The 23489-nt window shown below is 43.4% G+C and overlaps 3 protein-coding genes and 1 long non-coding RNA gene across 5 annotated transcripts in view; 2 read left to right on the top strand and 2 right to left on the bottom strand.

Annotated features, from left to right (window-relative positions):
• The window catches only part of LOC138614779 (uncharacterized), a 39349-nt gene extending 27346 nt beyond the window's left edge, over positions 1-12003 (bottom strand). Inside the window, exons 1-2 of the long non-coding RNA XR_011310336.1 lie at positions 11805-12003; positions 11554-11699 (exon numbers count right to left, since the gene is read on the bottom strand). This is a non-coding gene — a long non-coding RNA (uncharacterized lncRNA). The remainder of the gene's footprint in view (positions 1-11553; positions 11700-11804) is intronic.
• Positions 1169-11515, top strand: il10rb (interleukin 10 receptor, beta). Of its 2 annotated transcripts, XM_069688353.1 has the most exons (9): positions 1169-1330; positions 6473-6605; positions 7277-7461; positions 8139-8293; positions 9774-9927; positions 10174-10331; positions 10438-10613; positions 10714-10962; positions 11313-11515. In XM_069688353.1, exons 1-8 carry the CDS (start codon positions 1276-1278, stop codon positions 10934-10936), a joined length of 1239 nt encoding a protein of 412 aa, XP_069544454.1. In that variant the 5' UTR covers positions 1169-1275; the 3' UTR covers positions 10937-10962; positions 11313-11515. The 2 variants fall into 2 exon arrangements, with proteins under 2 accessions (XP_069544454.1, XP_069544453.1); XM_069688352.1 differs by lacking the exon at positions 11313-11515 and having other exon boundaries at positions 10714-11089.
• Positions 12004-14974: 2971 nt separating the features above from the next.
• Positions 14975-19166, top strand: ifngr2 (interferon gamma receptor 2). Its single transcript, XM_069688356.1, has 7 exons — positions 14975-15136; positions 16244-16361; positions 17004-17173; positions 17273-17421; positions 17805-17946; positions 18226-18371; positions 18855-19166. Exons 1-7 carry the CDS (start codon positions 15052-15054, stop codon positions 18945-18947), a joined length of 903 nt encoding a protein of 300 aa, XP_069544457.1. The 5' UTR covers positions 14975-15051; the 3' UTR covers positions 18948-19166.
• Positions 19167-20854: 1688 nt separating this feature from the next.
• Positions 20855-22776, bottom strand: LOC138614778 (fer-1-like protein 6). The gene is made up of 5 exons (XM_069688357.1): positions 22490-22776; positions 22262-22382; positions 21619-21776; positions 21425-21525; positions 20855-21322 (listed from the first exon to the last, which is right to left on the bottom strand). The coding sequence occupies exons 1-5, from the start codon at positions 22658-22660 to the stop codon at positions 21136-21138; spliced, it is 738 nt and encodes a 245-aa protein (XP_069544458.1). The 5' UTR covers positions 22661-22776; the 3' UTR covers positions 20855-21135.
• Positions 22777-23489: the final 713 nt, after the last annotated feature.

Raw genomic sequence — 23489 nt, forward strand, 5'->3', positions numbered from 1 at the left:
TGTTCCTCTTGCATGCGAGGGAGTTGACTGTATCCCCCCGCAGCTTGTTATCAGACCAGCACAAGGCCGATCTGAGCAAGGTGCGGTCAACCCTCCCTTGGTCAAAATGACCCGCAGCTGTGTTCAACCAAGTTCTATTTCATTTTCATATTTTTGGGGATCATTGGTGACAAGGAGGCTGTGAGGGTTTCTTTAAAGAATGATCACCAATGATCCCAAAAAATATAAAAAATATTTCTATATTATACTATAATATTATATTATATATATATATATAATGTTATACTAAAAATATAAAAATATTTCTATATTTTTATATTTTTATAAAATAGAACTTGGTTGAACACAGCTGCGGGTCATTTTAACCCGAGGACAACGGGATCGTTAACTCTATAATAATGAGACACACACTGCGCTCTGTGTCAGACTTTCACAGATTCTCTGTACTCTGTATTGTCTGAACCTTTCTGCAGAAAGCTTTGACTAAAGAACCGTAAAGACACATCTCGACTCAGACTCATCATTTCCAGATTTCCACCACATTACTAACTGGAAATTTTGGGGAAACTGGCAAGATGACGATACAATTTCTGACAATCATTTCTGCGGAATACTAAAATTGCGCAATTTTGTATTTATTTGATTTTAGATTTGGTTGTTTAATTGAATTGAATTGAATTCTATTTTATTTGTATATACTGTACTTTTTTATACTTTTACTAGGTAGGTAGGTAGGTAGGTAGGTAGGTAGGTAGGTAGGTAGTTACTTTATTAATCCCCAAGGGGAAATTTTTTTTCGCTACAGCAGCATACAGGAAGCAATAAGATAATAATAGAATAATAAAAAGCAATAAAATAGCAGTAAAAAAAAATTAAATATAAAATGCGCAGTATATACAGTACAGTATATATCTATATATATATATATTATATATATATTATATACAATATATATTTACTACCTCTATTTGTATTCTGTGCCCTCCTTTCTGTCTCTGAGCAGCTTCACACCGCTAAAGCAGCCTCTCTCTCCTCTGTCCTGATCCTTTTTGACCTTTCTGCTGCATTTGACACGGTGAACCTTCATGGAAAAATAATTTGACGTCTTTTATTTTGAAGCCCCACCGGAAGAGCGCATCCAGGCAGCACGTCGGAGAAGAGGGGCGGGGCGAGCCGAGTCCGTCCGAGCGAGCGAGCGAGCTGGTGTCTGGCCGAAGTGCACGCGTCGAGCCCTCGGTGGGAGGATAGCTGTCAGTCTCCGGCTAAATATCGACGATGGCCGTCGTGTTTTCCTTCGCTCTTCTGCTTCTGAGCCTCCGCAGCTCCGCCGGTGAGTTCCCCCCCGCTGCTCCGTTTGTTCCACCGGAGCCACCGACTGTTAAATACTAGCACGGAGGCCTGATATTAGCTGTTAGCTTCTCCGCATATTTAGGGGAGGTCTTCACCCAGCAAGGGTTGAATTTATCGATATACATATACAGTATGTGGTTTTTTTTTGTTGTTGTTTTTTTTAAAGAGCCTCCTGTGTCGTAGTCAAGCAGCTATCAGTCTGTTGTCGTCGCGTTTCCAAGTCATTTACATCTGCTGGCGGCTTACAACGCGTAGTTACGACACTTTATTGTCTTTGTAGACGTGCAAAACGTGAAGTTTGGTGGTCTGTCAGCAGCAAGCGATGGATAAAATTGAATCAAAAACTTGATCAAGAAAACAAGACGTAAGAAGGAAAACCACACGAGCTGCATTGTAATAAGTAGACAAACTAAAACTGGCTCATGGAAATGAACATTATCGTCCATATACATGTTTTTGTAATTCTACGGTTGTGCAGTTAAAAAGGTGACATCTGGTTTTAAAGGTGCTCAATAACCCACAAATAGGTTTTCCTAATAACAGCTTTATTAGTGTAATGCAGTTACTCTAATGCAATGGACTAAATGCACCACTGGGATTTATTTTTATTTTTTATTCTTTATACCAGGATAAGGTTTGGGAGTAGACCCTATGATGCCAAATTAAATAAAAATCACCAAAAGGTTTTGTCATTAAGCTCTTTGGATGTTGTTTATTTATTACTTTCTCCAGCTTTTTTTTTTTTTTTTTTTTTTTAAATTTTTTGGAATATCGTACACAGATATGGTGACCGACGAAGGTCAAACGTAATGTGAAATTGCATATTTTTAAGCACATTTTGGGGAAAACGCTGGGTATTTTTCTGATTGTTTGTTTTGGCGGTTTGCTGATTGCAGATATCTCATTTTATCTTCTTCTGCAAACCAAAAATACAGCATTTATGCTTTTTAAAATCAAATTGGCCACATTAAAAACATAAAAGTCGTCAACATTAAGAGCCCGTTCCACCCCTTTACTGTCTATTGAAGCAATCTCCAGTCCGCCGTGTTTATTTGTTCTAAAACCAGCTGTGACCCTTATCGTCTTGCAAAGGTGATTTAAATGTTGGTTTGCATGCTGAATTGTTTTCCTTACCTTTTATAACACTTAAGCGCAGCACCAACGTGTTTATTCTCTGCACCTAAACTCACTACAAGCTTAATTATTTCTGTGCTTGGTGATTATGCAGCACAGACAGTACATTTTTAAACCGTCATTGTCATGATAATAGTCCAAAATTATGTAGAAATGCAGACTTTATAGTTCCAGTAAAACCTGACTTCTCTTCATGAGAAAAATGTGGCTTGAAAAGTCCAAATTAAACCGTGTGTTTTTGGGAGATGTTTCCAGTTCCTCTATCGAGCGCCTGTGAACACTGCGCTGACTAGAACTTTTCTCTTGTTTGAAAAAAAAAATGGGGAGTTTCAGTCCCGGTTGGTCTCTTCCTGTTCATGGGATATAAATAAAACAACAGCGAGTGTGTTTGAATAGCAGGGAGGAGCTGGCTAAAGCGGATCTTACTTTTTAAAAGACAAAAAAAAAAAGAAACAATTTTAATCGTTATATAGACAGAAAAAACATACTAGGTCTTATTTTATGTTGGATTTTAAACTGAAGAGTTTGTTTCCATCGTGTAGCGTGTGGTCTCTGTCTTCTAGAGGGATCGTTGCACCCACAGACTGGATATAAAAGTGTTCGTAGCTTCCGGGTCTGAAAAATAAGCTGCAATACCACCGAGTGCCACTAGAGGTCGGCTCCAAAAAAAAGCCTCCGGCTCCGTAGACTCCCATTCAACTTCTCATTAAATTCGAAGTCAATACATTTCAGTTTAACTAAAGTCTCGCCTTCTTATTATTTTCTGGCGGTCTGTCACTGAAGGCTTTATTTGCATGTTTTAGTTTTTTACAGAAGCGTCTAATCTCACACATGTTTTTACCAGTTCTTCGTTTTAATGCCGTCTTCTTCTGCGTAGTTTTTGGTGCATTGCCGCCACCTTCTGGTGACAGTACCGCGCCACTACCACCAGGCGGCAGTAAAAATCAGGGAAAAAGACGGGACGATAGTCGCATTAACTAGTCACTTATTTGTAATTTCATAACTATTCAAGCGTTCGAACATCACGATCTTCCTCTTTTAGTCCGTTTATAGTGAGACATGTAGACTCGATTTGGATAATATAATTATTTGGTCGTAATCATTAAAGTTGACAGCGATTAGTTTCCATAATTGTCAGAATTGTTCATCTGAATAAAAATAGAAAAGTCACATTTCCATCAATAATTCGACATCGTTTTAAGGTTTGACTCTTTTGATGACAACATCTTTTTATTTCTTCTGTGGTTTAATGGCACACGAGTGGTGAATTGGCTTCCCACAGCTGTTTATCTCAAATCTTTTAACTTGTAATATTTTACATTTCAATGAGATTCTTCTGACATTCACTTCCTGCTGTTTCAAAAACAATAAAGGAGCCCGAAGACTTGAACGAATGTTTTCCAACATTCAGAGCCAATAAATGACTCACTCTCCGTCACGATATGTTGACAATACAAACATTAACGGTTGTAGAAAATCATGCAGACCTTCCTGCAGCAGCTTGACAGACTCTGGTCTGGTATTTTTTTTCTTAATGGTTTGCTCTGCTGTAAAACTTGAGATGAAACGATAAATCAAAATTCATAAATCAACTTTTCTCTCATCACCTGATCCGTCTCATGCCGAGTCTTCGTTTGGTTTCAGTTTGACGGTTTCTGTGTGTGACTCAGAGGTTATAAAGGTGCCCCACCTTTATAACCTTTATATCCTCAGTGCTATGAAAGCTACGTGTTTATGGAAAAAGGAAGCTCTTTATCTGCCCTGACTTAAAAAAAAATTAAATTAAATTAAAAAATTAAAAAAGATGCCGTGACTGCGGCGTTTTTTAATTTTCTTCCTTCTTGCATTACACGTTAACAGGACTTCGGTTTTAGGTCAAAGTGGAGATTTAAACGAAGCTATTAACAGTGTAAGATGGGTGTGTTGAAGGTGACACACCGTTGGTGTATTTAGAGTTGTGAAACACCATCACAGTGGGAGGACAGTTTTCTGGACTCACCCCAGTAAAACTTTTATTAAACTTTTAACTTATCACAGCAGTAATCTCTGAATTGAGGGATTTTTAGAGTTGCGAAAAATCAGTTCTGTGTTGTTCAGGAAGTTGCAAACTTGCAGTTGCAACGATGAATAAAAAATGTAAGCAATCTGCGTGATAGTTATTGCAAAATGTCCTCTATTTTCTAGAGAATGTTGACAACAGAGGTGTTACAGCACAAATTAAGCCTTTCAAAATGAAATTTGTGACATCAACAAAAATAACTTCTCGTAAACTGCATCGATTTTATGAATTTTAATGGTTAAATTTTTTTCTTTTAAATTCTCTTAGCTAATTTTGGCAATTTTATCGCAAAAATAAAATCCCGTAATATTGCAAATTACATCACTATTAAAAAAAAAGAAGCCTTTTTGTAACTCTTATTTGTGTTGATTTTGATGAATTAATCAAACTTGGGAGGACTTCCTCACGAAGGTTGCGACTTCTCGGCACCCCGCGCTCGTCGCGATGCAGCTCACTGTTCACGCGCAACAGGAACCGACTCGAGACTTTCTGATCTACCGTCCATAAAAAAACTTTTTTAAAATATTTTTTTTTTTTTTTTTTTAAATAAAATACGTACAAATGGTCCTGTTCTAAAACCCTTTGGAGACTTTAGGTATCATACTCGGAGGATTTAAAGTGGTTGGTCTCATGTTTTTCGGAGGTACGTTGTTCACAACAAACTTCATTCGTAACGCAGAATACTGCAGAATACTGCTTTGTTTCAGTAGTTGATTGTAGGAGATGATTGTGATTTTTCTTTTTGGGTATTTGTGCGGCGGCGGCTGGGAAACCGTCATGAGACGGACAGACGATAAAAGATTGAGAAGAACTGAGTCGGTGAGGAAAAATAGCTTTCAACCATTTCGTCCAAAAACGAGTCCACAGAGACCGAGACTCTGCTCAGACATTTCCTGCTTTTGTCATGTGAGACATGACGGGGATCGAAACTTCTTTCATGTACTTTTTTTTGGTAACCTTCTTTCACCTTCTTTTTTTGGAAGCAGCAGGTGGTGGTGTATTGTTAGAGTTCACCATGTTCCTTCGTGTCTCATCTAAACACAGGTGTTGGAAACAGACAGAATTATCCGGTGATTACTTCCTCTTTTTGCAGGTCTCGGTCTCAAGTTTAGATTTTTCTTCTTCACATAAATAATATTTATGTTCTTATTTCTTTTCTTTTCATAATGAGTTTTCTAAATGCAACTTCCTCTGGTTTTCCGAGAGGCAGTTCAAAACTACACGAAATGTCTTCAGTACTCTATAAAAACGTCATATTTTGATACACATTTTTGTAAACCTTTCTGCTTCTCGGGCGGCAGGGGACATTTCTGCATTCTCACTTCCAGTGCTGTCGCAGTAGTTTCTGTTCCACACCAATGCTGCACTCGCTGCATTTGTTGTGAAACCTTTTCTAAATGCTTCTGCTGATGTTCTGCATTCGTCTCGGTGTCGGCCGGGTTCATGTGCAGAGCCGAAGCAACGCTGAATGAGTCCCACCAACAAGTCCTGTGTGGAGGCTGCTGTTGTGTGGTAGAGGGAGGAGAAACTGGAGCAGAGGAACATCAGATTTTAGGGAACAATAATCTTCAACATCAAGAGCAAAGTGTTCCTGAGCCCATGCGGTGATTTCCACCACAGAGTCGTGGCTGTTTTAAAGCAGCGCCATATGGTCCCTTGCGTCAGATTTTCGGTCCATTCTCTTGCCTCTTCGCAGGCAGAGAACCCTGGAGAACCCTGTTGCCGTGGCGCCACAGCTCAGGTAGTTTCCAGGTGAATGTTTTCTCCCTCAGGGTCCTGAGGGCAGACTGAGATACTGACTCGCACACGATGTTCGGATTTGTTCAGCCAGAGAAACACTGCAGCTTCCTCCAGACCTCATGTCCTCATGTAAGTCTCTCTCTCTCTCTCTCTCGCCCCCACCCCCCTTCGTCTTTTTTCCTTTTTCAGCTGGAACGGAGCTGCCTCCGCCGCGGGACGTCACTATGGTTACCCTGAACACAAATTACACCGTGACCTGGGACTGGGACGACAAGGGCGCCCCGGAGCCCGAGGCCGTCACCTTCACCACGCAGTTCGTCGGGTAGGCGACACGCTGCTATGTTCGGCCGAATCTGTGGTTTCCCCGTCGACGTTAATCTCTCCACTTTGCGATCGGATCGACCGTTACGTCGAGCGGCCAACATCCTCTCAGACACGTTTGTTCGCTCCGTTCCGGCGAGGAGACACAAAAACATCTGTCCGAGGTCCGCTGCCGTGGGCCGAGGCGGCGAGAGCGCCCTCGCCGGACCTCCAGAGTGTGTAACCCAACACAACGAGAGGAAACGGCGTCGGGAACTCAAAAGTCGTTACCGGCAGAGAAGCCGAGTTGGAGCCAGGAAGTTTGTCACACTTGAAGGAGCTGAGGAGTAATTCGAGATTATATATCGCACAGTGAAAACTAGCGCCGATATGAGAGCCAAGATAACAAAGAAGAAAATATGATTCAATTTCTTCACGCGGACTTGAGTCCCGGTGCTTCTCACCGTCGGGAAGGTTCCTCGGTGATTCTCGGTTCCACCGAATCCGTCGCTCCAGGGTCTTTGTGTGCGTGTGCGTGCGTGCGTGCGTGCGTGTTTGTTTGTTGCGATTTAAAATAAACCCCAAAAATACTTGGTTTTTCAGCCGCTTTCCTTTATAATTTATAATGTGATCGTTGCAGGGAGGAAACGTATGAAGTAACGAATGCCTCTCGTGCTCTCCGGTCTCCTTCAGGAAGTACCAGCTGAAGCGGGAGACTGCGAGGTGGATCACGCCGTGCGACGGGGCCGCGGGCCGCTCGTGTGACCTCACGCCATCGAACCTGCACTACCTGAGCATCTACGCGATCCGAGTGCGAGCCAGCGCCAACGGGCGTCACTCGACGTGGGTGATGAAGTTGTTCTGTCCCGACAAAGACGGTGAGACATAAAGCTGTTTTTTTTTTTTATTATTATTTAAACCAGGCGTTCACGTTGACGACTGCACCTGCCTCCGCGCTCCACTAGAGGGCGCGGCGGAGGGGGGGGGGGGGGAGGGGTGGATCTTGGTAGAAGAAAAACATCTGGATTTTCCCGATGTAAACGATTAGCAGGGCGGGGGGGGACGACGACAAAACAACACAACAAACGCTCAACAAACCAAAGACTTTTGAGGCGGCCGTCAAACGTGTAGTTTACAGCGGAGTTTTTAATCTCGGCTTAAATGTTCAGGCGGGCGGATACTTAGAGAGTCTACAGGTGTTCACACCAGCCTGCTGCAGCACGCGATCTCAGGGTGGTTCACCACAAACCATCAAAACAGGGACAGTCTGCTCTAACGTGCAAGAGGCGCAAACAGAAGAGCGAAACCAGTCTCGCGGGGTATGAGCAAACACCGTCAGGAAGTGGAAACACGAGTTTCACAAGTGGAAAAGAAAAAAAAAAAAAATAGGAATCTCACAGTTCCCAATTGTTTAACCGTTTTGATTCCTTGGTTTAAACTTCAGTATTTATTTATTGTTTTGGGACGACATTGCGGACAGAACAGGAACCTCGCCCGGTCGCCGACCTGACCTCTGACCTCTCACTAATGCTCCGCCCCCTCCTCTCTCCTCCAGCTGCGGTGGGCCCGCCGTCCCGAGTGGTCCTCACTCCGGCCGGAAGCGACCTGGACGTCGTCATCTCGGACCCTCTGAGCAGCGCCAACACCTCCATGAGGGAGCACATCCCCGAACTGAACTACCTCATCATGTACTGGGAACGCTCGGCGCAGGTAAGAGGGGAACGCCTCCTCTACGAAACACCAACCGCCCCGTTGTGTCACGCTTCACCAATTCCTTTTCCCCTCTCCCGGAATGCACCTGCCGAACCCTCTGAAGCCGCGCTGTCAAACCCAGCGGCGTCCGTACGAGCGACATACCGGCGGGCCAGTTATGAAAGACGCATGATATTTGTTCACGGGGCGGATGTCGTCGCCACTCTTTACACGCCTGCTCTGAAGGCTGCAGCAGTCGCACGGCGAAGAGCACCTGCTCTGTTGTCGCACGTCTGCAGCACGGTGGAGTGTGTGTGTGTGTGTGTGTGTGTGTGTGTGTGTGTGTGTGTGTGTGTGTGTGTGTGTGTGTGTGGTTTTTTTTGTGGTTTGTTTTGTTTGCCTTTGCACTCGTTTCCTTTCTCCGTTGCATGGCAGGTTTTAATGACACGGGTCGCCATGAGAAAACCGGTTTTGACGAGAGAGAATGCGGCTCATTGCAGCACGTCCTAAAATAAGGAGCGAGGCGGGAGATTGAGACGAACTCGCGTCCTTCCTCGCGAAAGCACAAGGAAAACAAAATGAGGCTGCAGGGAGATCGATCCGCCCGACTCTCTGAGTGTTGCAGCTGTCGCGCAGATAAGAAGCCGACAATAAGACATCCGAAGTGTAAACGGTGAACGCACGCGATTAAAAAAAAAAACAACAACAACACAAAAACTTTATGAAAGAAGGCGTCAATGAGACGGAAAAGAAGGTTTAAAATGTGAACGCAGTCAAATAAATATGCAAATCGAGAGTCGGGCTGCAGAGGCGGGTTTTAAAAGGTGTGACGCAGCATAAAAAAAAAAAACTACAAATATTCACGACAGCGTGTCAGAATTGGACCGTTGCATTAAAAGTACTTTAGAAATGAATGCATTTTTTATATTAAATATCAATCATAATGTTCCTTTTTTTAAACTTAGAATTTTCCGTTTAAAAAAAACAAATCTGGATACTTTGTTATTTCATTTAATTCAACAAATATACAACTTATTTTTTTCAATAATGCCTATTTCCTCAGATAGAAAGCTGTGATGTCCTGCAGGCAGTCTTCATCTGAAACGCCTCTATTTGCCCGTTGGCTTTGCTTTTAAAGTCTTCGGTTGTTTCGTACACTGCAGCTCTGAAAACAGTCTCGCTGGTGGTCACACTAATGCACCGAGGTCACAGAGGACTGTCTGGACCCTTTTTAAGTAGATTCTTTATGGGAGGCAAATAAATGATGTAATGGTTGAATGCGCAGCAATATGCTGATCAACATTCATGAGTCCTGATCAACAGTTAACTTTGTGGTAGAACTACATCCTTCCTTATTTACTTACATACTTACTTAATTGCCCCCCCCCCCCCCCTCCCACCCCACCCTCTTGCCTTCCCCTCAACGTGCTCACAGATCCAGACTCTGACTGTAACTGTACCGTGAAGTTTAAACCGTCTCTGTCCCATGATCCTTCAGGGCCCGACGACCCAGACTCTGATCAGCAAAGTCAACATGGTGACTCTGCCCAGCCTGAAGTCCTGGACCTGGTACTGTGTGAGCGTTCAGACCCACTGCGACTACTACAACAGGACCAGCAGCTTCACGGTGCCGCACTGCATGCAGACGGAAGGTAACGCCACAACAACACGTTTACATCCGACTGGAAAGAGTGGACAGACCAGCATTCACTGTGAAGACTGAACGCAGCCGTGGCAGACTGATGATCTGCTCGCTCCACCTGCAACTCATCTTCTTTTATTTTGAAGGAGTTCCACTCAGAGCTTCCTGTTGACGTCTTTGCATGTTCAGTAAATAAACATCTGGTCTTCAAGGGTGGACTGCACATATATAACTGTGTGTATGTGTTTCCTCACAGGTGCGATCCCCTGGTGGCAGATCTTCCGCTACTTCCTGGCATCTCTGGTGGTCTGCTTCCTGATCATGCTGATCTCGCTCTCCGGCTCCTTTTGGTGCTGCAAGACCCTGAAGGCGACGTTTTATCCGACCAACCAGCTGCCCCACCACTTCAAGGAGGTACAGCACAGTGTCACCACGTGTCACTACGTGCATGCAAGCCAGTAAAAACGAGGTGATTAAAATAAAAGACGTCTCCTCTCTCTCGTGTCCGTCCCACCTGCAGTACCTCTACGGCCCCCCGGGCTCCGAAGCTCCTCGCCTCCTCAGCTCTCAGCCCTCGGAGTCCGAGCTGGTGTACGATCACGTGATCGTCTGCATTGAGCCGGCCGTCCTGGAAATCCACAACCTTCCTCCGGAGACCCTGCCGGCGCCCCCCTCAGGCCTGGAGCTCGACAGCAGGTCACTTTTAAATCTCTGCCGTCTGCTGCTTCACGTGTTCACGAAGAACCACGTCCTGGTATCGAAACGTTCATCCTCCTTCTTTTTTTTTGCTCTCCAGTGGCCGACACAGCCGTCAGAACAGCAGCAGCAGCGGAGACTCGGGGGTTTACTCCGCGGGGGGGAGCTCCAACTCGCGGCAGCCCGACAGCAGGCAGAGCCTGGCCGACGGCCCGAAGGGCCCGTCGGACCCGGAGCAAGTGAAGCTGCGGGAGATGGACCCGCGGCTGAAGACTCGTCCCCCGATCGTAGACGAGGGCGTCGTCGTCGACGTGTGCGTCTGAGGCGGGAAAAGGAAAAAAGACGTTTGGTAAGAAGGAAAAAAAAACACGAAAGACGGTCTGTGCAGCGGTGCCTTTATTTCCAGCCGTCACTGTGAAATCAGGAGAGGAGAAGCTGCCTGGCATTAAAAAAAAAAAATATATATATATATATATATATATATATATATATTTTTTTTTTTATATATATATCCTCTGATATATATACATATATATATATATATATATTAAGAAGCTGATGAGAAACAGAACTAAACCACCTCAGTGCTGACTCGGCTCTCTTCACACACACGTTTGAAGATCCTTGTTTGGACCAAACAGGAAGTCCTGCTGGTGCTGATTTTAAATGTTTTCGTTCCCCATCCCTCGCCTCCTGCAGCCGCCGTCTTCACGCTGACGGAGGAATAAATCACTGTCTCGTTGCTCTAATCAGTGGACGTAATCAATCAACATTAACGGAGATGAAGTTGCAGTGAGGGGGAAGAGCCTCCTGCGGGTGTTTCCATCTGCTCCCTCGTGAAGGTTTTAATGTTTCAGTTCATGTAGAAACATGTCTACTTCAGGTCTGGTTGTAGGCCCCACCCCCTCCCCCTCTGAGGACTCAGTGATTAAGGCCTAACGAGGCCAAAAAAAGTTTGGACGCAATCAGAAAACAAAGACAAAAACAGCGTCTCTAACGAGAGAAACGTAATCTGAAGAGTCTCATTCACATTTCATTCGAGTATTTCTCCGACCTCGCCCTACGAAATTCTTAAACTTCTGAAAACTCAATCTTCCCTGCTCTCAAAAAGTTTCTCACCTTTGGAGCTCTTATAAGGGATGTTTTGTTAAATATCTTTGATAAATTTAAAGGGAGAAATTCTTAGAAAACGTCACCGTTTTTCGTAGGATTTTCGTCACCGGGAGGAACTTTTTTGTCGGAGGAATCTTTTGCCTCAAGAGTTTCACCAAAAGAAAAGAATGTGAGGACGAGAAGAGCAGAAACAAAACGACCACTTTCTCCCGCATGTCGTTTCAACTCATTATTTGATGTCGATAAACAGTGAAAAGATTTCTGTTGACTTCCATCTAAAAATCAGCCGAAACCGTTTCCGCCTGCTGAAATACTTTGTGAGGTGTTTGTGTCTGAAAGCGAGGAAAGGAAAGGGTTAAAAAAAAGAAAAGAAAAAAGAAATCTTTGTAGAAATATAAAAACGTAGCTGTTCACCTTTATCAATGTAAAAGTCTTCTTTCTTTTTTTTTTTTTTCCCGCATTTTCATTCTTCCATTTATGATTCTTATAGAATCTCGGTGCTGTGTTTGTTGTCGTGTTTTTGGTTGTTTTTTTTTTCCACACTTATCCTGCTGCTCGACATTTTGAGGCGGCGGGTCGGACTGATCCGAAAACTGTCGGCAAAACAAACCAGATGTTAGAGAAAATGGAAATGTGTTTCAAAAGAGGCTGAAAACATTCATTGTGCTGCGTCGCCTCAACGTGTCGTCCGCCGCTGCTGTTCAAACTGTAAATAAGCGTATTGTGTAACAGGTGAAATGAGCGTCGCTCGAAAGCGTGCTGACGTAATAAAAATTAAAAAAAAAATCAATAAATGTCCTGTGATAAGAAACCATTTGTGGATTTTCATATCGTCATTGTTGAACCTTTTCAGTATTTCCTTGATTAATCAATAAATCTTTTCTCTCAGAAAATGTTCAAGAATTTAAAAAAACAACAACAATAAACATCACAGCAGTGTTCTGATAAACAAGTTTATTTATAGGTCAGTTTTTTTTACAGTTTCAGGAAAATGACAAGAAAATGTTCAAATGCTGAATTAATTACGACTTCATTGGTTAATTTCTACCTGATTCTTCTTCAATGTAAACAAAACAGAATCATGTTTGATGGCTTAAATGGAAGAAAATTCTTGTACCATTAAATGTCTAAACATAAACGAGTGAATTTATTTATCTCCGTTGAAATATAGGATGGTACGTTATAAAGTGGGGTTTATAAAACTCTTTACATTTGACATATTCTGCCTCCTGTAGCTCTTTATAATCGTTCCAAATTTCAGACTGATCTGTTGAAGTCATCTTTTTTCTTTAAAGTTGAAATCGTTGTCCCCCTGATCAAACTGAAATCTTTAAAACAGCAACTAGGACCAAAACAAAAAAAGAAGAAGTGTGAATCGTTCTTTTTAAAGTCTGGAAGAAACCCTTCAAGAAAAGATCGTTCTTTTCATATTAAAAATTTTTTTTAAAAAAAAAATCACGTTTTTTACAGAAGGATTCCTTCCACTGAGAGGTTTCCAGATGTCTGACTGCACCTGAACACAACAGCTTCCTGTCTCTTCCAGAATATGTGTGGCAGACATGGCTTTGTGCGCTGAAAACTCCCTTTCCTATCACGCCTTTGTTTTTGCAGCATGTGACATGAGATCTACGGAAAAGGCCTGCTGGGTTGCAATCGAGGCAGAAACTGGGACGAGTAAAACCAGAACTACTGACTAAAACAGGAAAGTTATCGGGGGAAATGTGACTTATTGATTGTGTTTTTGTGTTGTTTTGATGTGTTCTCAGGCCTCAAGACTGTTATTTTGTATGAAGTGAGCAGCGGGTCCACACAAACACACACACACACACACACACAAACACACCCACACAAGCACACCCACACAGAGAGAGAGAGAAGGACTGGAGTTGTTTCACAGGTTCAGGTTCCTGGTTTTTCCCGTCTGCTGCCGGCTCGTCTCTCGTCAGAAGGAAAGTGAAAGGAATCATTACCGAGGATGATGACGGGAAAGTTAAATGAGGCAGAGCAGGTTGTAACCTGTCTCCCTTTCATGGAGCAAACGGACGCCTCGAAGTGTGATACCACTGAGGGCTCCGATAGACTCCCATTCAAAAAGCATCAGCTTTTCTCCTGAAGTCAGTAAATGTTTTTTCCGTGAGTCATTATTGTGTCTTAACAGGAGAGAGAGTGTCAACACGACGGAATCTTTCTGATAAATGTCGCCCTCTGCTGGAGTGAATTACATACTTGGTTTTATTTTAATTCACTGAAGCTCTATCCGGGAGTTAAAATGTTGGATAAAACACTTATCCAAGTGTTTTTTTTTTTTTTTGTTATGTTTTTTTAGCCCCATTCGGTCAAACTTTTACAAAAATGATCAGGAGTATTAATCTGATCAGACACAGATAATTATAATTTTCACCATAATGAAAGCGTGTTCCCTTCTGATGAATCAAAAGGGAGAAAAAATACAACCGCGAGCAGCAACGATAGGGGTTCAAGTATCAAGGTGTTTCTGTCTTTATTATGCAAGCAAAAAAAAAAAATGAAACGAGAATAAAATAACAAATTTGCTCTTGCAGTTTTGGTCACAGAATTAAGAATTTTGCTTATGAAACTAGACTTTTTGGCTGCAAATTGAAACTCTATTGTACTTTATGGAAATTAATTTGCAATGCAATAATTCTATTATCAGTTTATATGTTTTTGCTGACAAACTTGATTTTTGATTGCAGTGCAAGAAATTTGCTTTTGAAAGTTTTTTTTTGTTTTTTTGTTTTGTTTTTTTGCTTGCATAATAAAGACAGAAATACCTTCATACCAAGCAAATTGCAAGCAGTAGAAGAGAAGTAGCAAACCACTTTCACATAATGCAGAATTATTGGTGAGGTGTACTCGTCCAGAGGCGGATCCGAACCAGCATCCTTTCGGATCCGAACCAGTAAAGGTGACCTACAGATTGTAACACCAGATAAAACCTGCATTTGAATAATGAGCATACAAAGGTATTATTATTATTATTATTATTTTTAAACGTTTTACAAATAGTTATAGTGTTTGTATGTATTTTGACTATTAACATAAAGCGAGCCGACTTTTTTTTTTTAAAGAAAAAAAAGGGATCTGTTTAAAAAGATTAACATTATTCCGCTAACAAACTTAAAAAAAAAAAAAAATGCTTTATTGTTATTATTATTATTATTATTTATTATTATTATTCGGACGTTACCTTTAAGGGGCGTTTCAGGAAATGTCGACAATTAAGGAGAAGTGACTCCAACGCGGAACCTTCCCAGATTCCCTCGCCGTCCTCCTACGCTGGAAGTCGGAGCAGCGGAATGTCCGCATGAGGCCACAGACCCGTCGACCTCTGGGAAATGAGGCCGCCACGATGTTTGTCCGCCTGGCGTGTTTTCTAATAGTCGTCCGAGGTAAACTACTCGCCATTAGACGGGGTTTCCGGTTAGCCGTTCGTGCTAGTGGCGCACTGTGTGTGTGTGTGTGTGTGCGTGTGTGTGGTTTAGCGCAGCCTGTCACTACGTTCTATTTTATTCAGGAAAAAAAACAGCGCGCCAGACTCGGTTGTAAACTCAACCTTTTTTTAACGTTTTGTTTCAGTTCGGCACGTGAACACCAGTTTTCTTGGTCTAAGTGCTTTTGATTTATCTAATATAAAGTGTTGTGGTAAATTCGGCATAACGTTATTCCACCAATTCATGTCAATATAATATATTTGGTCACTCTGATGCTGAAATATGTTGCTTAAAACTACACCAAAACTTTTAGTATTTGATTTCAAATCCAAAAATACATTCTTTATTTAGTTTGTTTGTTTTTTTGGCCTCATAAATGCAAAAACAAAACCATACAAAACAAAAATGGTGCCACTTGGAGGGTTAAATGTCATTTGAAATGAATGAAGTGGATTTCGAAAAGCCAAACCTTTTTAAGCAGCACGTACATAAGGATCCTTGAGCAACAGGAAATGACAGATTAATGGAATGGGTCTTTATTGTTACTGTCGTTCAGCCTTCAGTCTAAAGAGACGACTGCCACCGGCGAGATAATCAGCAGCTGTCTTTGTGTGTCTGTAGATGTGTAAAATTTCTGTTAAATTTCAAAACCTGAAAACACAAAAAGTCCCGTCCCGTCCCAAAGAAACTCAGTCAAAAGATCTTTCTCTGCTTCGTCCTCCTCGTTTATCAGACTGAAAAAAAGGCGATGATTCGAATCAACCGGGTCTTTTTTAAAAAATTTTTTTTAAATCAGTTCCTGTTTAAAATCAAAATTATTTATTGTGAAGTGTAGTGAGGAAGAGAAACATGCTGCATAAACCTTCTGTGTAAATGAAATACCACATTTTAAATGTATTGACTCATCAGAAGAAGAAACAGTCCCGTCTGAATGATTGAATGATTTATCACACAACCACCTTGTTGATTATCTGAAAGGCTTTTCAGACTGTTCAGAAGAAAGTAGATCCCCAAAAAGAAAAGTAAACGTTCCCTCTTCTCCGTGTTCTTCCCCGTCTGTCCCAGCGCTGCCTGAGCCGCCGCCGCCGCCGCCGCCGCTGGACGTCCATGTTGAAAAGGGGCAGCTGAGGTGGACTCCTGCCACCGACGAGCCGGACGTCACCTTCAAGGTCCAGTACCGCAGGTGACCACTCAACTCGGGCAGAATTTCAAACCAAACACACACTTTGAAAGAAATACGTTTAAAAGCTGTCAACTCGTTGAAGGATTGTTGTTGTTTTTTTTAAGTGAAATTTGGTCGTTTTCAGCTTCTCGCGTGAAGATTCGGTCGTTTTCTTCGTCATAGCAAACTGAATAACTTTGGACTGTTTTTGACAAACCTGAAAAGAAAATTCAGAGTTTTCCTGCAGATTAAATCACGAATGAAAATCAGTGTTAGTTGTGTTTTATAGTTCAGATAAAAGTTATTATCACGTGTCCCTGCTTTATTTATTTTCTGTCAGGCACATATTTTTTTTCAAATTGCTGAGTCATACAGTGTCCCACAAACATGGTTCAGATATTTCCAGATTCAAAACAATCTCCTCCACACAACTATACAAATATATTTTTACTGACAATATTTCATGGTGAGATACATGTAAAAACACAACTTCATTGGACGAAATCATCGATATTATCCCGTGATATAAAGACTGTAAAATATTTTTTTTAAAACTCCAGTTGTGTTTTATAGTTTAGATAAAAAAAAAAAAAAAAAAGTTTCTGTCGACAGGACGCAGATTACGGAGCTCGTGTGGGTTTTTGTTTTGTTTCTCGTCCTCAGTTTCAACGTCGAAAAGTGGCGCGACGTGCCGGGGTGCGGCCGGACATCTACCACTTCCTGTGACTTCGCCGACGCCGCGGCGACGGCCGAGCACGGCTGCGTGATGCTGCGCGTGCGAGCGGTGCGGCGCGGCGTCGCCTCGGAGGAGGTTGCAGCCTGCAGCCGGCACGGTGAGGACGCATTCGAACACAAATCTCTCCCGGCATCGTCAGACGGCGGTCACGCGACCCTCAGTGCTGACATCATCTCCCCTCCTCCCCATCCTCCAGGCGACTCGTGCAGCCCCGAGTTCAGCCTGAAGGCGTGGCCCCCCGGCTCCCTCACCGTCCTACTGACCAGGAACCACAGTCTGCATCGGGACTACGCCGACCACACACAACACAGGGTTTACTACGGGAAGGAGGGAGAGAAGCCGCAGGTGAGGGCGCCCACGAAACCATCCTGACATTTGACCTTTTAGTCATATGAGCCCGATTATAGTTTAACAAAACACACTTTTTTTAAAATGTTTTTATTGACATCAAACATTCAAACAGAAGACGAATTTTTGCGCTCCAAATACGATAAACGATCCTCCGAACGATCAGATTCCGCTTCTGCTTATTTTTCATACAAGGAACGCAGTGTTTCGCATAAAAACGGACACGAAGGAACATTTAAAAAAAAAAATATATATATATATAGAAAAGGATTCAATTCCGTAAGAACAGATGAAATTAAACGCAAACAGAAGTATATAATAAAGCAATTCAAGCAGTTCAGGTGATATCAGGTGGCGCAACGTCTGCTGCTCTTCACCAGCTGTACGGAGATTACATTTCCCAAGCAATCATCAACGACCTGGAGGTGGGGCAGAGGTACTGCGTGGAGGTGGAGTTCGTCACCCACCGTCGGCCCGTCGGACTGTCCAGCTGCACCCAGTGTGAGGTCGTCCTCAAGCCAGGTAAGAGACGCCCCTCCCCCCCCCACACACCCGCCCCGCTCTGTGTTATGGTGCCTTCCAGACGCCGATTTTTTAATGCAGTGTTCCTTTAAAGGTGCTTCAACATGCCGATGTGTGAAGTTGTGTTTTATTTAAAGCTCTTAAATCCTCTGAAGAATAAATGGACTCTGTGTGTGTGTGTGTGTGTGTGTGTGTGTGTGTGTGTGTGTGTGTGTGTGTGTGTGTGTGTGTGTGTGTGTGTGTGTGTGTGTGTGTGTCCGTCCTGCACCCTCTCTCCAGGAGACACCACGCACGCGGGGACGATCACCGTGGTGGTGTTCGTCGTCGTCGTCCTGTTCGCCGGGGTGCCCGCGATCGCCTACTTCATCATCTTCCATCACGGCAAACTCAAACAGTGCCTGCGACCGCCGTACCAGATCGCAGACGTGAGCACCAAAACACTCTCGCAGGGCGCACGCTCACCTTAACGACCACTAGGTGGGGGCGCAAATGCTCCGTGTTGGTCAGACAGCCGGTGAGGCGGATGATTTGATTTGACGTCTCCCGCTGAGCTGTTGGCTGGGATTGAGAGGGGAGGTGATTCCACTTCTAGAGAAGGAGCAGCAGCACAAAGCTGTGTGATGAATGTACATGCGATCCGACAGGAAGAGCCTCCTGATGCGGATCTCGTGTCTCATTCCCGTGTTTTCCTCTCCAGTCAGTCTGAAAGTTTTAGCTTTTTTTTTTTTTTTTTTTTTTTCTTTTGTCCGGATGTTTATTTCCGACTTTCTCGCTTCAACCCAAATCTCTACGAATCAGCACTGCCAATGAGCTCAGACCCCCATGATGTGTACACAAGGAGTACAGGGTGGACCAGGTGTGAGATGTAGCGTCTCCTAGGTAACCGATGATGTTCTTCTCTCCTGCAGTTGATGGAGCCTTCTCCTGAGCCAGCCGTCCGGCTCCTCGACAGCCCGACCGAGCACTACGACGTCATTACCAGCATCGAGCCGAAGGACTGAAACCAGTCGTTCTCCCCCTCCCCCTCGTCCTCGTCCTCATCCTCGTCCTCGTGTGTTACTAAACGTTATCATGATTGGAAAAGGGGTGGCGCGCCCAGGATACGCTCCGCCTTACTTCTGTGAACTTTTTTTGTTTGTTTTATCAATCGCAGCATTAAGTCAGTTTGTAAAACTATCGGCACACACACATACACACACACACACACACACACACACACACACACACACACACACACACACACACACACACACACACACACACACACAATGTCCACCACCTCCGCCTTACTTCTGTGAACTTTTTTTGTTTGTTTTATCAATCGCAGCATTAAGTCAGTTTGTAAAACTATCGGCACACACACACAATGTCCACCACCTCCGCCTTTCTTCTGTGCATTTTTTGGCCCTGTTGTTGTTCATAAAATATGTTTTTTCTAAAAGTTTAAATGCATTTTTTTGGAGGCTTTATCTCATGAAAGTGGACACGCACGTCTCCCGCCGAAAAATTTCGTATTCTAATGGAGTCGCGAATGGGCGTGGCCAAATGGCTCGCTAGCGCCCCCTAAAGAGATGCCCCGGCAGCTACATTTACGTACACGCGCGAAATCCGGTGGACACGTGTATCACACCGAGACGCGCAAAAAAGTTATATTGCACCGTTACGTCAACTCAACAGAAAGTCCGCCATTTTGAATTTAGTCGCCATTTTTGGCGATTCGCAATGTTGTACTTTAACGAACTCCTCCTCGGGGATTTTGTCGGACCGACTTGGACATTTTTTCCGTGCACTATGAAACATTTCTTTTCATACTTTCAAATGCTACATCGAGCCGGTTGATCACATGAACCTAAAGTCGGGTCACAATAACCTAAACATGCGGTCGATGATATATTGAGAATTTCGTTCGATTTGTTTCAAAGGGCGTCGCTGTGGCGATGCGGCAGAGTTTGACGTTTCACCGGGACACAGGAAGTTGATGTTTAAGGTCATAGGATGCTTGAAACCTCATGAAACGTGTCGCATACATCCGGCGTGGTGAGACGACACATCTGATATGCGTTTTGCGAGTGGGCGTGGCCAAACGGCTCGTCAGCGCCCCCTAAACTGCAGCCCCGGCACCTAGTTGCACATACATGCACCAAATTTGTTGGACAACTGTATCACACCGAGATGTAGTCATGCAGTGTCCCACAAACATGGCTCAGATATTTCCAAAATTATAGGCAATCTCCTCTACACAACCATTAAAAGATATCTCTGACAATATTTTATGGTGTACATGTCAAAACATAACATAACATGTTTTCCCTTGATTTAAAGGCTAATATAAAAAAAACAACTCTAAGCCTCACCTCCTGCTGTCAGTATGTGGGGTAAAACTATGAACCCCAAGTTTCCCCCGATATCATCAGAGGACCTTTTTGTCATAATGTGGTCCAAGATGTCAAAGAAGTATAATATCTGGAAATTGACATAGGAGGTGATCAAACCACCAACCTTCTGATGACAAGGCAACCCCACTGTACAAGCTGAGCTACAGCCAGTATTTATTGTACACTTACCAAAATGGGGGAAAAAAAAGTCACACTAACATGTCTAAAATGTGAAAAAAGTCATACTATATGTCGTCATTCACGTCATCCAAAATGTCATAAAAAAGTCATAGCATAGCATGTTATCTAAAATGTTGAAAAAAAAAGTCATTTTATAGCATGTCATCCGAAATGTGAAAAAGAAAGAAGAAAGTCATCAAAAATGGTATAAAAAAAAAAACTCGTCTGAAATATCACAAAAAAGTCATATGTCGTATAAAAAGTCATCCAAAATTTGAAAAAAGTTATATTATAGCATGTCGTCTAAAATATCATAAAAAAAAGTCATACTGTAGCATGTTGTATAAAAAGTCGTCCAAAATAGCTACATACCCATCGTACCATATCGCTGCGTTCAAAGCCACCAGATTAAACTGCAACTGGGAATCGGACAATTATGTTTTCCTTCACAACGGGAAATACATAGAAAATATACAGCAAATAACGAGAGACAGACGCATTGATGTTCACAAAAGGATAATTTATTTAACTTATTTTCTACTCTATATTGGGGGGGGGGGTGTTATGGTTAGTGTGTGTGTGTGTGTGTGTGTGTGTGTGTGTGTGTGTGTGTGTGTGTGTGTGTGTGTGTGTGTCATCCATTGCCGTTGACGATCTTATTGGAGATGGCCCCCGGCAGTGTGTAGAAGAGCAGAGCGAGGAAGAGGAAGGTGATGAGCAGCAGGAGGGCGATGATGATGTACTTCTTGTAGCTTTTCCACACGAGGTGGAAGAAACACTTGAAGGGGTTGATGAACCAGGAGAAGGACGTGTCCGGGCGGCTGGCGGACAAAAACGCCGTGTTTGTTTACGCGGTACGACAACACAAACAAACAACGACTGTTCTTTTCACGTCGGTGAGCTCCCTGAAGTCGAACTCTTACTTGGGTTTGGGCAGCGGCTCCGGCTCCTTTCGCGCTCGGCCAACGGGGTTTTTCTCGGCCTCCTCGACGCTCACAAGATGGAACTCTGCCTCCACTTTCCCCTGCAGCATTAAAGCACGAGTGTCCATCGGTGCCTCACGTTGTTGTTTATGCTGTTGTGTACAGTGTGTGTGTGTGTGTGCGTGCGTGCGTACCGTCAGCTCTGCAGACTTGCAGAAGGGCCACCAGCCTCGCGCTCGCTTCTGTTGGAAGATGGAGATTCTCTCCGTCACGTCCGTCAACATGTCCGCCTTACAGGACTTGGAGGTTTTTGCTCCACGAGGAAATCCGTGGAGGTCCAACTCCAGTGTGCCTGCACACACACACACACACACACACACACACACACACACACACACACACACACACACACACACACACACACACACACACACACATTAACCATAAGACACACACAAACACACACACACATTAACCTTAACACACACACAAACAAACACAGCGCGCGCGCACACATGCACAACACACACACACATACACACAAACACACACACACACACACACACACACACACACACACACACAGACATTAACCATAACACAAACAAACACACACACACACACATTAACCATAAGACACACACAAACACACACACACATTAACCTTAACACACACACACAAACAAACACAGCGCGCGCACACACATGCACAACACACACACACACACAAACAAACACACACACACACACACACACACACACACACACACACACACACACACACACACACACACAGAGTCAGACGGACAGAAACAGGAGTGCCATTCGTTCACTCACCCAGGAAGTCGTCTGACGACAGCGTCTCAAAGTCCCAGACCTGCAGGATGAGGATGGCGGGAAGCTTCTGCTCTGTTTTATCCAGAGAGAAAATACTCTCCCTCTTCCTCACCACCACCACCTGCGGGGGGAGGGGGGGAGAGGAGGTTTACTGTTTCACCGCTTTCCTCCTGGGGATTACAGATCAGGTTTATCTGGTCCGGTCGGACCCGGCCTGTCGGTCGGTACCTTCTCGGCGGGCAGGTAGCTGAAGGGGAACACGAAGCGCCAGTTGAAGTTTCCTTCTCCGGTCAGAGAGTTGTAGTGCACGTCGGTCTCCTGCCGGTCGTCCTCCAAACCTTTCAGCCAGCTGCAGAAAGAGTCGTGTTTTACAGCCACACACACATGTTGTTCCTCCATCCTGTTCTCGTGAAAGCGATACCTCAAAAAAACTTCTCCATACCTCAAAAAACGTCTCCATACCTCAAAAAAACGCCTCCATACCTCAAAAAAACATCTCCATACCTCAAAAAACGTCTCCATACCTCAAAGAAACGCCTCCATACCTCAAAAAACGCCTCCATACCTCAAAAAAAGTCTCTATACCTCAAAAAAACGCCTCCATACCTCAAAAAAACCGTCTCCATACCTAAAAAAACCCGCCTCCATACCTCAAAAAACGTCTCCATACCTAAAAAAACCTGTTTCTATACCTCAAAAAAACGTCTCCATACCTCAAAAAACGCCTGCATACCTAAAAAAAAAACGTCTCCATACCTCAAAAAACGCCTCCATACCTAAAGAAACGTCTCCATACCTCAAAAAAAAGCCTCCATACCTCAAAAAAAAAAAAAAACGTCTCTATACCTCAAAAAACGCCTCCATACCTCAAAAAACGTCTCCATACCTTAAAAAAAACGTTTCTATACCTCAAAAAAATGTCTCCATACCTAAAAAAAACGCCTCCATACCTCAAAAAAACGCCTCCATACCTCAAAAAAACGTCTCCATACCTCAAAAAACGCCTCCATAACTCAAAAAACGCCTGCATACCTAAAAAAAACGTCTCCATACCTCAAAAAACACCTGCATACCTAAAAAACGCCTCCATACCTCAAAAAAAGTCTCCATACCTAAAAACCGTCTCTATACCTAAAAAAAAAAAAAAGTCTCCATACCTCAAAAAACGCCTGCATACCTAAAAAAAAAAAAACGTCTCCATACCTCAAAAAACGCCTCCATACCTAAA

Source organism: Brachyistius frenatus, unplaced genomic scaffold (assembly GCF_029030835.1).
Source record: "Brachyistius frenatus isolate BFR_SWC_R1_liver_20210118 unplaced genomic scaffold, ASM2903083v1 Contig_568, whole genome shotgun sequence".
NCBI classification, from domain to species: Eukaryota; Metazoa; Chordata; class Actinopteri; family Embiotocidae; genus Brachyistius; species Brachyistius frenatus.

Bases quoted from the DNA above. Each gene is read 5' to 3' on its own strand.
- il10rb (XM_069688353.1), top strand. From the start codon at position 1,276: ATGGCCGTCGTGTTTTCCTTCGCTCTTCTGCTTCTGAGCCTCCGCAGC. The intron at 8,294-9,773 runs GTAAGAGGGGAA...ATGATCCTTCAG, and splicing joins ACTGGGAACGCTCGGCGCAG to GGCCCGACGACCCAGACTCT. The intron at 10,614-10,713 runs GTCACTTTTAAA...TTTGCTCTCCAG, and splicing joins GGCCTGGAGCTCGACAGCAG to TGGCCGACACAGCCGTCAGA.
- ifngr2 (XM_069688356.1), top strand. From the start codon at position 15,052: ATGAGGCCACAGACCCGTCGACCTCTGGGAAATGAGGCCGCCACGATG. The intron at 16,362-17,003 runs GTGACCACTCAA...TCTCGTCCTCAG, and splicing joins TTCAAGGTCCAGTACCGCAG to TTTCAACGTCGAAAAGTGGC. The intron at 17,422-17,804 runs GTGAGGGCGCCC...GCTCTTCACCAG, and splicing joins AGGAGGGAGAGAAGCCGCAG to CTGTACGGAGATTACATTTC.
- LOC138614778 (XM_069688357.1), bottom strand. From the start codon at position 22,660: ATGGAGGAACAACATGTGTGTGTGGCTGTAAAACACGACTCTTTCTGC. The intron at 22,383-22,489 runs GTACCGACCGAC...CTCCCCCCGCAG, and splicing joins GCTACCTGCCCGCCGAGAAG to GTGGTGGTGGTGAGGAAGAG. The intron at 21,777-22,261 runs GTGAGTGAACGA...GTGTGTGTGCAG, and splicing joins GTCGTCAGACGACTTCCTGG to GCACACTGGAGTTGGACCTC.